The 16594-nt window shown below is 40.8% G+C and overlaps 2 protein-coding genes across 14 annotated transcripts in view; both read left to right on the top strand.

The window, feature by feature from the left end:
• Kif20a (kinesin family member 20A) overlaps positions 1-16594 on the top strand; it is a 464558-nt gene that overhangs the window by 94535 nt on the left and 353429 nt on the right. The window lies entirely within an intron of this gene.
• The window catches only part of Apc (APC regulator of Wnt signaling pathway), an 86419-nt gene that overhangs the window by 24874 nt on the left and 44951 nt on the right, over positions 1-16594 (top strand). For 6 of the 13 annotated variants that reach the window (XM_075969011.1, XM_075969008.1, XM_075969003.1 and 3 more), the window contains exon 2: positions 11996-12148. The exons of the other annotated variants lie outside the window; for them this stretch is intronic. In XM_075969011.1, the coding sequence (XP_075825126.1) occupies positions 12014-12148 (135 nt within the window). In that variant the 5' untranslated portion in view covers positions 11996-12013. The remainder of the gene's footprint in view (positions 1-11995; positions 12149-16594) is intronic. 13 annotated transcript variants of the gene reach the window in all.

Raw genomic sequence — 16594 nt, 5'->3', positions numbered from 1 at the left:
TCTGTTTTACTTCCTGTCCTTTGAATTTGTGGTGCTAACATCGCTGTTTAGCACCCCATAATGTTCATCGTTACTCTAGTGGAGGCTGTAGGTTTCCTTTTCTGGATTCTGTTTACCACAGACTGCAGCGATTTGTACTTGCTATGACTACTCACTGGTTGTCCTAGTTCTGTGTTACTGCACAACAGATCACACCAAAACTTAATGCTTGAAACAACATTGTGCCTTAAATTATAAGCATTTATTGTTTCAGTTTCCATGAGATAGGAATTCAAGAGCATCTTGTTTGCGAGAAAACTGTTTTCTCAGGAAGCTGCAGTTAAGATTTGGTTATCTTTTTTTTTTTAAGATTTATTTATTTATTGTGTATACAGTGTTCTGTCTGTGTGTATGCTTGCTGGCCAGAAGAGGGCACCAGATCTCATTACAGATGGTTGTAAGCCACCTTGTGGTTGCTGGGAATTGAACTCAGGACCTCTGGAAGAGCAGTCAGTGCTCTTAACCTCTGAGCCATCTCTCCAGCCCCAAGATTTGGTTATCTCGACAGTCATCAGGCCTTGACTAGAACTGAGGCTACTTCCAAGATGACTTGTTCACATATCCTCTGTTTCCCAATGGCTAATGACCAATAGTCTCAGTTGCTTATTTTGTGGGAAAGAGGCAAAAAAGGAAGCCATTTATGGTGTGGTCTCAGAGCCTGTACACCATTTCTGTTGTCTTAGGGAGTCATACTTTCTTGGCCTGCCAGCCTGCAAAAAGTGACTTGGAGACTTCTTATTAATTATGAAAGCTTGACCTTAGCTTAGGCTTTTTCCCAACTAGCTCTCATAACTTAAATTAATCTGTTTTTATTCATCTATGTTATATTATGTGACTTGGATACCTTCTCTGTACTGCATGTCTAACTTGTTCTGCGTCTCTGCATGCCTAGATTCCTTCTTCTCTTCCTCTCTCCCCACACAAGTCCCACCTATCCTCTCCTGCTCAGCTATTGGCCATTCAGCTCTTTATTAAACCAATCAGAAGGTGTCTTGGCAAAGACACATCTTCACAGTGTACAAAGATTATCCTACAACAGCCCTACCTTTACTAAGAGTGCTAAGTCTAGCCTACAAAAGAGATGAATTGGACCTCTTAGGAGAGTATGGTCAGAGAATTTGTATAAACATTTGAAGGTCATTGCATGGATCAGGATGGCACTGGAATTTAGCCCTAAGGGAAGTGGTCACCATATTGGCATTGCTTTCTATTACTGTTATTGTAGCAAACTTAGTGGGTGGAGTGGGTTGGTTATCTGTGGGTTTTGTTGGTTGGTTTTTGAGAGGGTCTTGTATAGCCCAGATTAGCCTTGAACTCCATGTGTAGCTGAGGATGGCCTTGTTGCTATTACTGATCTTCTACCTCTACTTCTGGGATTATGGGTGTATACTTGGTTTTACGTGGTGCTGGGACCAAATCCAGGGCTTTGTGCATGCACTCTACCACCTGAGCTATCCTCAGCCCACTTCAGGATTTAAGACAAAATTTACTATTATGCATTCTTGGAGGTCAGAAGTCGGAATGGTTTCCACTGGCCCGAAGTGAGGAAGCCCTTCGGGATCACTGCCCTTCCTAAGGCTGGAGGGAAGTATTTGTTTCTTTGCCTTTTCCCCTAGCTTCTAGGTGCCTCCTTCATTTCCTTTCTCCACCTTCACTGTCAGCAGCGTCATTAATTTCCCTCTGAATCTGACACTTGGCTTCCACTGTCACAGGTCCTTTTTTGGTCAGCCCCTTTCTTCTTCTGTGAACATATGTCATAACATTGGTTCTGCCCGCGTAAGTCAGGAAAATTTGCTCCTCAGACTTGACTGATTGTACCGACAAAGTCTCTTTAGCCAAAAAAAGTAATGCATTTATGGGTTTGGGAGGTTAGGGCACGGACAACTTTCTGGTATCATATTTTTTTTGCCATAGGTATGCATACTAACAGTTTGTTTTTCTCTGAGGCATTTTGAAAATTTTTTGTGAATAAGTATTACTTTTGAAGTGAGACTAAAATTGTTATTTAAGGTATAATTGGTAAGTATTGAAATAGGTTTTTAAATTTTTTTTGAATACTGGCTTTATTACCAGTTAAATGTTTATCTGTATATTAGCTACTTAGGACAGAGTCTATAATAGAAACTCAGAAATGAAGTCACTCTTTATACCTTTAGACTTGTAGCACCTTTTCTGACTCCAGTCAATGACAGCCTCCTTATACAATCTAATTCCAAGCCACAGTGGTGTTTATATCTCTCCCTCCCTGGTCTCCTTGGTTATTTAATATAACTAAATACTGTATTTAGTTATATTAGATAATTGTGTGCTCCCCAATATGTATCTTGCTTTGTCAACTTCTGAACTTTGATTATGGTATTTGTGTTAATGAACTTGGGGATACAACCTCTGCCCCAAGTCAGGTCTGGTCACCCATCCTCAGCAATTAAATCCAATTGAAAGAGCCAAATTAAAAGTGGGAAGCAGAAGATTTATTCAATGTGGCCACATTGGGAAGAGAGACGAAGCTCTAGTCAAACAGACACATGCACACACGTACAGATGCACATACTTGTGCAATACCCCAACCCATCTTCTCTGTCCTGAAGTGGAGGTTAAAGAGAGGACCAAGGATATGCACATCTAAGCAGTCCAGGTCAAGATGTGTGGCCAGCACCATCCCAGATGGACCCATCTTTGTCTGGACTTCAGTCTCCTGCAAACTAATCTGGAAGGTTCTTACAGCTGTGTGCATCTCTCCAGGAGACAAGTTTCCCTCTGGCTGAGGCTTTTTCTTTCTCCCAGCATGAGATTCTTGGGAAATTTTCTGGTTTTTTTTTTTTGAGGGTTCCCCATTTCAATGGTATGATAGTCAGATTGAAAGACACAGGTATCGCTTTAGAAAATCTTTATTTCCTCCATGCCTGTTGGTTACCTTCCTTTCCTGGAATTCTATCCTCTCATGGTTCTGTTGACGTCTGCAGTGAGCTGATGGAAGAAGGAGTGCACGGAGTTGTGAGCCAGGGAATAGAAGGTGGCACCCACAAGCCTGATGGTTTTGTATAATGATCTTGTTTATCCTTTTCCAGGAGCTATTTCAGAACAAGGAATGTATTAACTTACCTTTTATCACTGTATTATTTTCCCAGAGCTGTTGGAACAAAGTGTCATAAACTGTTGATAGTTTAGAGCATTAGAAACCTGTGATTTTACTATTCTGGAGACTGGAAGCCCAAAACCAATGTGTTGGCAAGATTACTTTTTTCTGAAGACTCCAGGGAAAGGCCTCTCTCTCTCTCTCTCTCTCTCTCTCTCTCTCTCTCTCTCTCTCTCTCTCTCTCTCTCTCTCTCTCCCTCCCTCCCTCCCTCCCTCCCTCCCTCCCTCCCTCCCTCCCTCCCTCCCTCTCTCTCTCTTAGCAACCCCCCTTTCCATTGTCACATAGTGTTCCTTCTGTGTGTCTGTGTTGATTCACGTGTCCTTGAATTCCACCAATTGATGTAGGTCCCACTTTAATACAGTGTCCTAGCTCTATTACTAATGCAGAGACCCTGCCTACAAAAGGTTCAGATTTATTGTTAGAAATGAACCCATTGTTTACACAAAGCCCTGCTGACATGTCTAATCAACAACACATATCCTGCTGAAGGAGCAGTAACTATGACACAAACTAGAAACGAAAATCAGCAACACACAAGAGAATACAACAAGCCAAGCAGTGATAGCTCATGCCTTTAATCCCAATACCCAGGAGGTAGAGATAGGCAGAGCTCTGTGAGTTCAAGGCTATGCATATCAAGTTCCAGGACAGGCTCAAGCTACAGAGAAACCTTGTCTTGAAAAATAAATAAAAAAAAGAAAGAATACTCTAACAAAGTAGAAATAGTTTTGCAAGGTGATTTCTCTTTTGGCAAAAAGGTTAGGCAACAGAACCAAAACCCTGCTAGCCAACATACTCTAAAAATGAAAAAAGGCAACTGTGTTTTATCCGACTTATATGACGGTACCTCATCCCACTGAGAACTTGGTTTTCCAAGTGACATGATTGGCACTATCAGCTCAAAGTGGAATGGGAGGACTCAAAGTTTCTTATAGCATTAGCACCGCCTTATACTGGCGTGGTAGTGTATGGATTAGAAATTGTCAGAATTTGTTGATCCCATGGTGCAGCCACAGAGAGTCTTATTCTTTAGTGGAAGGTTGTCTTCATTTTTCTCTGAATTTGTCTTGTTTTCTATTTGCTTGCTTCTGTAACTGATGATGCATAGTGTTTACCTTCTATGTGACTGTCACTGGGAGCATTGGGGTTACAGAGACTGCACATTACATACAGCCCTCTTCTAGAGATGTCTGTGCCTTAGCTGAGGAGATAAACATGCCAGAGTAAAGTAGACCATAACTAGGCCAAGGTGTGCCATAGTTACTGCTCCTTCAGCAGGATATGTGTTGTTGATTAGACATGTCAGCAGGGCTTTGTGGAAAGCAGCTGAACTGGACCTAGAAGAAGAAGCTATGCTCTAACAGAGCAGAAGATAAATAATGTGGCATTCAAAAAGAGGATGTTAGAACACATGTACCACAAAGGTACAAGCCATATGCAGAAAATATTGAGAAGAGACTTATATGGTGGGGGGATATACTGGAACCTAATAGGAGGTAAATTGAAAGCTGTTATCAGGTTAGAGCCTTGCTTGCTCGGTAAGAATGTGAGCATTGGACACCAGTATGGGTTTGACTCCTGACAAACCTTTGGTCTGAGTTCTGGGGAAATTACTTGCCATTTGGACATCACATTTTCCTTAACTCTACAAGAAGCATAATACTTACTTCATGGGTAGTTGTAAGGTAAAGGGGGGTAATGGGTTTAACACATGTACAGCTTATGGCATATACTATCTGGATTTCACGTCTCAGACACATAGAAGTAAGGATATGTGTAGAAGATATAAATAATATGTCATAGCTAGGAAACAAGGTATAGAATTTTGAGACTTTTATATGCTCTCAATTTTTTTGATAAAGTTTATGAAAATTAGTCATGTAATCCAAGAACAGTTGGTGCCCTTAGCAGTTCTGTTGTTAAGGAAACCACTATAAGAAATGTGTTAATAAAAGGAAGTAAATAATCTTCAGTCTAAGCACTTGGAAGGCAAAGCAGGCTGATCTCCGTCTCTGTGAGAGTCCTGAGACACAGTATGATTTAATGTCATAAAAATATGTCTCCCAAATTAATAAAATACTATTGGGTTAGAACTTTACATTTCTGTTCGATGAAAAAAATGTAAAACCATTATGAATATAATTGATTTTCTTCGTAGAAGATCACTATCCTCATTAGGTACACAGTTGTGTATGAATGAATATAGAAATGGAGTTTCCGGTTTGACCCTTCTCTGAAGTAGTCAGCCACAAATTGGTTTATTTCCTGAAGTAAACACCACTCATTCGTGCTTTATTCCTTACTAGTACTAGGAATTTTCTGTCTCCTCGGGTACCTAAGTGATAGTTAAGTTTTTGAAAGTGTGAATTTACAATCTCAAAAACCTGAGAAGCAGCTAAAAAGGTAAGGAATGGAGTGACTTAAAAAAACCAAGGGGCTTGAGATGAGACCATGTAGTTCATTGTTCTTTTCAGCATAACAGATTACCTCTTACTAGCTAAAAGTAAATACTAATTTTCAGAATTTTTCAGTAGCCTTAGAAGTTACGTGGGCTGCCCTTGAATGTTTGAAGGTCAGATAGATGCCAGGGTTTTGCAAACTGCTAGCAGTTTCTATAAACTGGCTGTATTTGAAGATAGTCATGCTGTCCCATGTTGTAGTTTCCGAGGGTGCTTTCATGCTACAAAGACCAGAAGGTACAACAGTCATGTGGGCCTACAAAGGCTTATAATGTTTGCTGTTTTCTCTTACAGAAAACGTGTGTAGCTTGACATGGTGGCCCATGCCTTTAATCCTTGCACCTGAGAGGCAGAGGTAGGAGGATCTCAGAGATTGTCAGGTCAGCTTGATCTGTATGGAGAGGTCTAGACCATAGTGAAACCCTGTCTCCCTTCCCCAACAAAAACATTTGCTGCTCACCCTCTGATTTAATTGTGATGACCACCTTAGCGCTTGCCAGTTTTCCAGACAGCATCCATAGCCATGTTCAGGGAGTAAGGACTGTCATTGACTATGAGGCCTTGCGGAGTGCAGAGGGTGGCTAGGATATACATTGCTTGTTAGAGAAAGTGACAGTGAGAGAGTTCGTCTTCTTGGACTTAAACCCTTTCTTAAAATTAGCATGTCAATTTGGAATCCGACAGTTTTATATTTTCACGTTTAAGTTTCGGGGGATGTGTTGGGTGGTGGTGGCGCACTCCTTTAATCCTGCGCTTGAGATGCAGAGGTAGGCGGATCTCTGTGAGTTTAGTCCGCCTGTTCTACAGAGATAGTTTCAGAACAGCCTGGTCTACCCAGGGACGGGGACACGTTCATCGTTTTTGTTTGTTTCTTCCTTTTCCAGTCAGTATTCTTAATGTCGTTAAGATTTACAATGCTTACTAAGACCTAGGCTGTGGTGAAAACTGTGGTGACACCTGTGGATGTTTTGTTTTATTGTAAAGAGGCTGCATGCTTCTAATTTCACCGAGGCATATGCACATGTGCAGCGCTCATGTGGGTACTGGCCGGAAGTCAACTTCAGGGGTCATAGGTTCTCTCACTGCCCTGATTAGGCTAAACTGGGTGGCCCTGTGATGCCAGGGATTGTTCTGTCTCGGCCTCCCCCATGCTGGGATTAGAGGCAAAAGCTACCTTTGAAACACAACAAAACAACTTGGATATTGAGCATCAACTCAGCTCCTCGTGTTTGCGGTGCACGCACTTTGCCAACATGAGCCATCCTGCAGCCTGATATTAGTTTTGTGGGACCAGGCATGGTAGCTCACATCTGTAATTCCTATTAAGGACTGCTCTCCGTTCTAGGCCAGCCTGGGTTACAGAGTGAGATCCTGTCTAAAACCAAAACAGCTAAAATTATGCTAGGGACCTAGTAATAAGAGCTCTTGCCTAATGTGCAGGAGCATCTAGGTTCAGTGTCTAGTATCTCAGAAACGAAACAGGAAGTTTATTGTAGAAACTTTTAGCAGCCTCCCTCCTATTTCTACTTTATAAACATTTTTTTATCAGACTATACTCTGACTTTTGTCAAGAGTTTTTTTTTCTATTTTAGTAATCAGGTCTTTATAAAACCTCAATATTTAATGGACTGAATGATATTAATAAACTATATTTACATTCCTAGAATAAGCTGTTTGGTTCTTTACTGTGCATTCTGTTTTCTGATATTTGCTTTAGGGTTTTTGAATCAATATTTGTGAATAACAATAGCCTGTGTCGTTTCGTTCACAGCCTTTGAGTTTCACACCATGACCGTCAATTGTTCCTATAGATGGACTGAGGATATATACTGTTTTTCTGTTCTTGAAAGGGTTTCTGTAAGGTTGGGGTGATTTTTCCCCCCCCTTTTTCCCCTCCTGGTGGCCGTCCTTCTGTTTAGGAGCAGGGCACTCCTCGTGGCTGTACTTCTGTTTAGCATTACTAAACCCTTCTTTCCCATATTTGAAATATTACCTTTATCATAGATTCAATTTCTGTATGTTTGCTTTCATGTTTTAAAAATTGTATTCTAGTGATTGATTTATTTATATGTCAATATTACAGCTTTTTAAAAAACTTTCATTTAGGCTGTTTGTGGAGGCACGCATGATTAATCCCAGCACTGGAGAAGTAGAAGCAGTTGGATCACTTAAATTCCAGGCCAGCCAGGGCTATGTGGTGAGACCCTGTCTCAAAACAGCATGTACACACACCACCACCACCACCACCACCACCACCACCACCACCACCACCACCACCACACTTAAATAACTTTGGACTTAGAGACTAGCTACAGTAAAGAGAAGGATTAGTTCCCATGCACACTCACTCAGTTCTCCACTCTTTCTGATTGTCAGAACTAAGGAAACTGGAAATGGATTGTGCCAATGGAAGCCAGGGTGGTGTAGCCCCAGTCCTTGGGAGGCTGGGCAAGAGGCTTGCTACCAGTGCAGGGCTAGCCTGGGCTGTGGTGATTTGAGGACAGCTTGGGCCTCGTGTGAGTGTGTGATGGGTCTACTCCATTGTCATTTTATATTTTTGCTAGCCTTTTTTCCCCAAATGTGTAGCTATAGAAAACAACCAAAATAAACCATATGCAAAATTTTTATTGGAATTATAAATGTATGTTACTTTAGGGAAAGTAGCGTGTTTATGATGCTGATCCTAATGCGCAGTCATGCCTTCCCACTTGTTGGCTATCTGTGTAAGTTTACAGCATCCACCTATGTTTTCCCTATGGATTACCTCTAGGAAGATAAAGCCATAAATTTATATATGGAAGCATGACTTAGCAGTTCTTGTAAATGGGATTTGTTTCTTGTGTTTCACCTTCTATCTGCCTTCTATTTGAGCATATGAATTTTTAATGTTTGTCCTGTAGTATATTCATATATTGTTCCCCACTATTTCAGTTCTGTAATACTTCATCCAAGGTTTGCCTTCTAATTTCCTTTATTAATTTGTGTCAGCTACTGCTGTAATCTAATGTTTCTGTATAAGGAGGATGCTTCTTCTAGGGCTGATGTGAATCATATTAAGGAAGTTGGAGTGTTCGGTTGTCTGGTGTTGGGGTTGAACCTGGGGCTTCACACCTACTAAGCATGCCCCCACATTGAGCTGAGGCCTGGCCGGCAAGAACTCTTTCATTTATTGTTTTCAACAAGGATGGCTGCTGGAATGGAAAATACCTCTTCTCCTTAGTTCTTTTCTCTGTGTGGTCTATTCATGTCCAGTGATACAAACTAGTAATAACAGCTTTGCCATTGTGACTCCTCCAACCCAGTCTTTGTATGCAGAATTGCTGACCTTGAATTTGTAATCATCCTCCTGCCTTAGTCTCTAGTGCTAAGGCTGATTATAGGTATACACCACCATGCCCAACTGTATTGTAAGTCTTCCTTGAAAAATGTCCCATTTCTTTATGGGGATCAGTTTGGTAAATTATGTTTTCTGGTATATTGTTTGACTAATGGTCTTTTATGATCTTACGATTTTAGGTGATCTTTTATGATTTGCCTGATTTTCTTTGGTATTTTTCCATTAATGTTTACTCCATTATCATCTAAAAGTATTAAAACCAAGACAAGCAATTCTATTATTTAAAAAAAAAGAAAGCAGTCCCAGACTTAAGTGAGTAATAATGAATTCTCCACATTTAATCCTTTTGGCTTTCTGTTCCTTGCTTTGTTTTCTGCAGTGCATGTGTTTTCTGTAAGCATTTAGGTAAAGTCTGGGTTATAGCCTCCTTTTGCTTGCTCTTGCCCTACCTCAAGATGTGAGCAGGGATCTGAGCTGGCATCTTAGCTACAGGGAAATAAGTTGAGGTGTTTGCATGCTCTTGGTCAAGTCAAGTTTTTGAGTTTCCAATTCACAAGGCATGGTGACATTATGTGATCACGTAAGCTCCATTGTTGTGCTTGGGTGGGTACTGGAGATTTACCCCTTGTATATTCGAGGCAAGAACTTATCACTGAGCATCACCTCCAGCCCTTTTAAAAAAAAAGCTGTTGAATGACTTCTAGTTACACTATTTGGTGTGAAATTCTTATGATTGCATGAAAAATATTCCCAAAGTAAATGCCAAAATTTCCATTTTTTTTTTTTTTTAATTTTCGAGACAGGGTTTCTCCCGTAGCTTTTTGGTTCCTGTCCTGGAACTAGCTCTTGTAGAGCAGGCTGGCCTTGAACTCACAGAGATCCACCTGCCTCTGCCTCCGACCAAGTGCTGGGATTAAAGGCGTGCGCCACCACTGCCCGGCTAAAAATTTCCAATTTTTGTATAGAGCAATTGCAGGTTAAGACATGACAGCTTCAGCCTCCTAGAAGGGTTTTGAGGTAGAGTAATCCTCCGTGAAGCATCTCATTGTTTTCTTATTTCATTGTTAGAGCATAAGGACTTTAGTGATTGAGATTCTTTAGGGGAGTAGAGGTCATGAAAATCTTGACCACCATTCAGAACAAATCTGGGGGCTTTGGCCAATAAGAGTGCTTGAGTTCTCAGCACTAACATTGGGTGGATCCCAACCACCTGCAACTCCAGCTCCAGAGGATCTGATGCCCTCTTCTGGCCGTTGTGGGCATTGCACTCTTTTGCTCAAACAGTGTACCGACATCAGTCTGAAGTTTCTGCCTGCTGACCAGAGCTTGCTCTTTTTTTGTGGTTATGTAAATTGACTTGTCTCAGCACACCCCCACATTAGCTTTTCCCTCATTTTGTTATTTTAGTGTAACATTGCCTGTAATTGTATTTTAAGTAAATTATTTTGAGGCTTAATTATTAGAGCTTTGTTGAATCCCTACTTGTCAGATGATTTCAATATGCTGTGTATTTCTGGACCTACTTATTATTGATATATATAAAACAGAAAAAAAAGATTAATCATATGAATTTTGCCATTGTCTGAGAGCTCTCCTTGGTCCTGTGGAAAGTGGTCTGCTTCTTTTCCTCTCATCCCTGGTATAACGGAAGGGCAGCTTCACCGTAAGGTCTCACTAAGAAGTTATGCTGCACGTGTGCCTTCAGAATATATTTACTTAGAATCGTTGGCTTTCAGTCTCTATTTTGTTACTCCTAACAGCATTCCTCTAAGTTATGTTGAAGCAGGTGGTAAATGCCTTCTACAAATGAAATAACGAAGGGGTGAAAGTTAACCGATAGATGACCGTGCCTGAGCCTAAGACCATGCTTCCAAATATGAGTCTCCTTGTTTTTAACTTTGGAAACTTCCGATAGATGGTCTCCAGCCCAGGCCTCCCCTTCCTTCTTAGGCACCCTTGGGTTGTCCCAGATTCACCAGTGTCTCTGGTCTTGTAGAAATGACTAGATTCGAGTCCCTTGTTAGGGTGCTCGAGTGTACAACTCCAGTATTGTCACGAATAGCCAATGGTGTAGGCAGCCTGCATTGTCCTAATTAGATTCCCTTCCTTTTATGGAAGCAGTTTATATCAGGATCTTTAAATGTATGTGATGTTTTGTATTAAATAATTTAGAATTGTTTATTCTTAATTTTTATTCCAAAATTAGTTGACATTAAACTAAAAAGAGAATCTGGGTTTCCTGACTCTTGTTATTCTTTCTTTTTTCTTCTTTTGTTTTTCTCTTGCTTAGTCTTGACACGCTCTGTGTCATCCTGTATCTGGTCATACCAACAGCGCTCTCTTTCTTGTCTCCTCTGTTCCCTCCAGTCTCTTTGAAGTCTTATCTCTAAGGTCATCCCATCCACTTTCTTCTGTCCAATACCTTTCAGCCTCAGTTTGAACACAGACCACTTCTGCCACAGACTGGGCTATCCTTTCCATCAGAAGTCTCAGTTTTATCTTTGCCTTTGTGACAGTTTTGTGAATGGCTGTTCTGTGACATCTTAAATCTTCAGAACTACTTCACCATGGATGTTTTAAGACAAACCTTTCATTAAATAAAAGTGATAGAATGGTCTTGTTAATCTATTCTGACTCTGAAAACCTATAACCCATGCTCAAATCTAAGACTGAAATCCATTACTATACAACTTCCTTATCAGTGGTTCTGTTCTGTAAGTTTGACATAACAGGGCTAGTTAGATCATCTTTAACCTTGAAAGATTCTTACAGATAGAAATCTTCCCTGTGCAAATAGGCTGAGGTCTGCCTTCTGCTTTTACCCTGTTTCTCTTCAGCTAGGACCCTGTGTTCTGTTCTCTCAGGAGGTGCTGCTGCTTGAGTGACGTCGTTTGAGACCAAACCCGCACACAGGCACCATCCCTGTCTGGACAGCTTTGCTGCCATTGTCTCTTCTTTCAAAACAAAACAAGCAGCTTCTCCATTTTCAGTAGTGAATTTCAAAATCCTTTTTAACCCTATAGGTCCAAGGGTAGCCAAGGATGGCTGCAGCTTCATATGATCAGTTGTTAAAGCAGGTGGAGGCCCTGAAGATGGAGAACTCAAACCTTCGACAAGAGCTAGAAGATAATTCCAATCATCTTACAAAACTGGAAACTGAGGCATCTAATATGAAGGTATCAAGACTGCAACTTTTAATTGTAGCTGATCCACTTTCATTCCATATCCTCTTGTCAACTTGGGGTAGCTAAGATGCTTTACTAACTCAAAAGTATACTTTAAACTAAACAATAATATATAAACTCTTTCTTAGAAAAGTTAACATATTCTTATTAAATGTGTTAAATTAATATAACAAATCATTCAAAGAAAATAAATTAGCCCTGGTGACTAGTTCTTTCTAGTTTTTAAGTTTAAAAATAATAACCCCAACTTTATCATTGTATTCAGTTTAGAGGGAAGGGTTTCTGTACAGCTTATAGAAGCTAGCTTTATTTTTACAGTGTATCTCAAATATTTCATTGCCTTATTTGGAAAATGCAGGCATCATAAGCCTAGAGAATGATTTCCATGACACTTCTTAGCACTGATGTTGGTTTGCCAGATAGCAAGAAAACTTACACAGTAAAATATTTAGTGTGTAGAAGGGAAAAGATTCAAAGTAATTGATTAAAACTTTAGTTACTTTAATTATCAGTTAGGCAGATTCCCAACAAATATAATAACTTCATAAAATTGGAGATTGTCAACAGAAATGGTTTACTTCCTTCTCTGAGGGAAAGTTCTGTTTTGTGTTGTTTCTGTTGCTTGGCTATTTTAACATCTTGATTTCTGACTTTTTCCTCTGAATACTCCATTTTGCTCATCTATAGATATCTGCTATTCTATCTAGTTCTTTTCTGTCATTTCAGAGTCTCCCTTCTTTTCTAGACTGAGACTCACTGAAAAAACTGTTCTCTTTCCTGCTTTCTCCATTAGCTCCAGCATCCTAACAGCTCAGCCTTTGCTCTTACACACTGTCTTACTATCTTCCTAACAGCTCAGCCTTTGCTCTTACACACTGTCTTACGATCTTCCTAACAGCTCAGCCTTTGCTCTTACACACTGTCTTACGATCTTCCTAACAGCTCAGCCTTTGCTCTTACACACTGTCTTACGATCTTCCTAACAGCTCAGCCTTTGCTCTTACACACTGTCTTACGATCTTCCTAACAGCTCAGCCTTTGCTCTTACACACTGTCTTACTATCTTCCTAACAGCTCAGCCTTTGCTCTTACACACTGTCTTACTATCTTCCTAACAGCTCAGCCTTTGCTCTTACACACTGTCTTACGATCTTCCTAACAGCTCAGCCTTTGCTCTTACACACTGTCTTACGATCTTCCTAACAGCCCAGCCTTTGCTCTTACACACTGTCTTACGATCTTCCTAACAGCTCAGCCTTTGCTCTTACACACTGTCTTACTATCTTCCTAACAGCTCAGCCTTTGCTCTTACACACTGTCTTACGATCTTCCTAACAGCTCAGCCTTTGCTCTTACACACTGTCTTACTATCTTCCTAACAGCTCAGCCTTTGCTCTTACACACTGTCTTACTATCTACCTATTATCTTTTTCCCATTCTAATTGCCATAAAAACTCTCTGGCAATAATGTCTTCAAAATAGACACTTCATATCATTTTGGAAATAGGATAACTATAAACAATGATTTGTTTTTTCTTACCACAAGCTACTATCAGTGATTTAAAACACTAGAGTCAGTTACCTAATAGGTTAAAAAGCCATTTGTTATCGTAACACTTACAGCACAGCGCCCTTTAAACTTGTACAGGGCATCTGTTTGAGAGTTCAGGGATACAGTGTGCAGACACATTTTGGTTTGCTTGACTGCATATGCATTGCACACTTCCTCCTGAAGGGCCTGTTTAAATGGTACATATCTGATTTGTCATACAGAACTCAGTTCTACCTTGAAGTTTTCATTTAACTAAGCAAATCCAAAAATTGTTTTTAAAAAACACTTTGGAGGAGACATTTTAGTCGACATTAGGTCCATCTCCATGCTGAAAGTAGAGTGTCTTTGAGAGTGGCCATTCGAGCCATACCTTGTGCTGCTTCCTTTAAACCAGGCACAGGAGGAATATATTTAAGGTGCGCCTGAATTCAGTGATTTCACGAAGGTGTTTCTGCACATACCCTTGCAGACCTATTTCATTAGGACTGGGCTTACGGCATCATAGTAATTACAGCCGTCAGTCAAGTTATTTATGGATTGCTTCCTAACGGGCTCTGTGCTGTTAAAGAACAGGAACTGTGATCTGTTTTGTCTTATATTGATTTGTAAAAAGATGCTTTTGAAACTGTTGGTGCTTCCCATGTTGGGTTAAAATTAATGCAACACAGTAGTTCAGACACTCTTTAGAACACATAGAACAATGGCAAAGCTTGTTTCCTGACCTTTAATCTAGTCTCCACAAAGCAAGGCAAGACATCTTCAGATTAAACCAGGGAAGCCTAAAATATAAGCAGTACTACCACCTAGTGGCAAAATAGGGTACTGTTGCTGGCCACCTGACATCACTATAAAAACATAAATACTGTGGGGTAGATAGCACAGGAGAACGCATAGTAAGAATTAGAGGATATGAACAGACTGCATGTCTGAGGGTGCTGTGAGTGTGCTGTGTTGAGAGCCCCTCTTTAAATACACCTACCAAAAGACTGCAGAAGAAGTGCTGTGTCACGGGAAGCAGAGCAAGCGGAGATTACTGGTGACTTTCCTCTCTGGGGACAAAAGTGCAAGCCAAGCTGGGCACAAGCTGACAGCTTTGGTGGGGGAGCACACATGAAGGCAGGGGAGAAGAGCTCCAGCCATAGCAGCCTTTGCTGTGGATGCGGAGTTGTGGAGAAGCGGGGTTTGGGGGGAGATAGAAGGCTTAATATTAGCTTGTAGGACGTGGCTACAGAGAGAGTAACTTTAGTTTCATAAAGTGTTTGCCAGGATTTGAACTTTTTGGACCAGATTAAAAACCTCAACTCTAAGAGATGGATTTTTAGTGCTAAAGAGATAAGAACCAGAAAATCATGCAGAGAAGCTGTAGTGAGATGTTTAATGGATGCATCTGCTGTGCCAGGCATGGCTTGTTCCCAACCATGTGTCGGATCTGGAGTTGTATAGAGTAGGGGGTTAAAGGCCGAGGAAACAGACGCCCATGGTTTCAGTCCAAACAAAAAGAACATACTCAAGAAACAAAATAGATTGAAATGACCTGTAAACCATTCACTGCATCTGGTGGGATGGGAGAGGGCAGCCCCAGCAGGGGGTAATCTATAGAAAGAATACACTCATCTTAAGTCTTTCTTGTTCTTATAGACACACCATTGGCATATTGTCAAGTTTTAAGAAATAAGAAAATGGTAGTCAAGAAAACAGAAAGTAGGAGGTAATGCAGAAGTTGGAGTTAGTCAAAGATTCTTGACATAAATAGAATGTAATGAAAAAATGAAAATTTGTAAAGTGCCAGAAATGCTATAAATTTTTGACAGGTAATTGTATCCACAATAAAAAATGTTCTGACTCTCAGGAACCAAACACTTCCCAACTTCTTACCTCCTGTCTTAATTACTCCAGCGGAGCAGCCTCTAGTATCCCCACAAAGCAGTTTCTGGTATCTTGTTTTTGGTTTGTTTGTTGTTGTTTTTTTTTTAAATTTCGAGACAGGGTTTCTCCATAGCTTTTGGTTCCTGTCCTGGAACTAGCTCTTGTAGACCAGGCTGGCCTCGAACTCATAGAGATCCGCCTGCCTCTGCCTCCCGAGTGCTGGGATTAAAGGCGTGCGCCACCACCGCCCAGCTTCTGGTATCTTGTTTATCACAGCTGATTCTTCAGCCCCAGCTAACAAGGCCACAGAATTCAAAATAACAAATGACCGTGATGGACTCTTAACTTCCCTCTGAAACTTCACGAGCTGGACCTCTGTACTGCCCTCAACATTCTTATCTTCCAAGCTCCTACAGAACAGCTCACCAAACTTTGAACAATGACTTTTCTAACCCAGAATTCCAAAGTCCTTCTACAGTTCTCCCCCAAAACATGGTCAGGTATGTCACAGAAACATCCCATTATCCTGGTACTGACTGGTCTTAGGGTTACTACTGCTATGATGAAATACCACAACCAAAGCAACTTGGGGAGGAAAGGGTTTATTTGTCTTACATTTCCACATCTCAGTTTATCACCAGAGGAAGTCAGGGCAGGAACCTGAAGACAGGAGCCGATGTTGAAACTGAAAGAGTGCTGCTTACTTGCTTGCTCCTCTTGGCATGGTAATCAATCTCACGTTCTTATAGAACCCAGGACCAACTGCCCAGGGCTGGACCACCCATCACGGCCCAGCCTCCTCCATCAGTCACTAATTAAGGACATGCCCAGTAGGCCTGCCTATAGCCTGATCCTATGGAGGCTTTTTTCTCAATTGAAGCTCCCTCCTCTCTGATGACTGTAGCTTGTACAAGTTGACATAAAACTAGCCAGTATAGGCTTCATCAGAATTAAAAATTTATATCTTCAGAAGACTTCAATAAGAAAATTAAAAACAGGCCATTATCAACTAAGGAAAA

The sequence above is a fragment of the Microtus pennsylvanicus genome, chromosome 4, assembly GCF_037038515.1.
Source record: "Microtus pennsylvanicus isolate mMicPen1 chromosome 4, mMicPen1.hap1, whole genome shotgun sequence".
Taxonomy (NCBI): domain Eukaryota; kingdom Metazoa; phylum Chordata; class Mammalia; order Rodentia; family Cricetidae; genus Microtus; species Microtus pennsylvanicus.
This window is presented reverse-complemented; position numbering and strand designations above follow the sequence as displayed.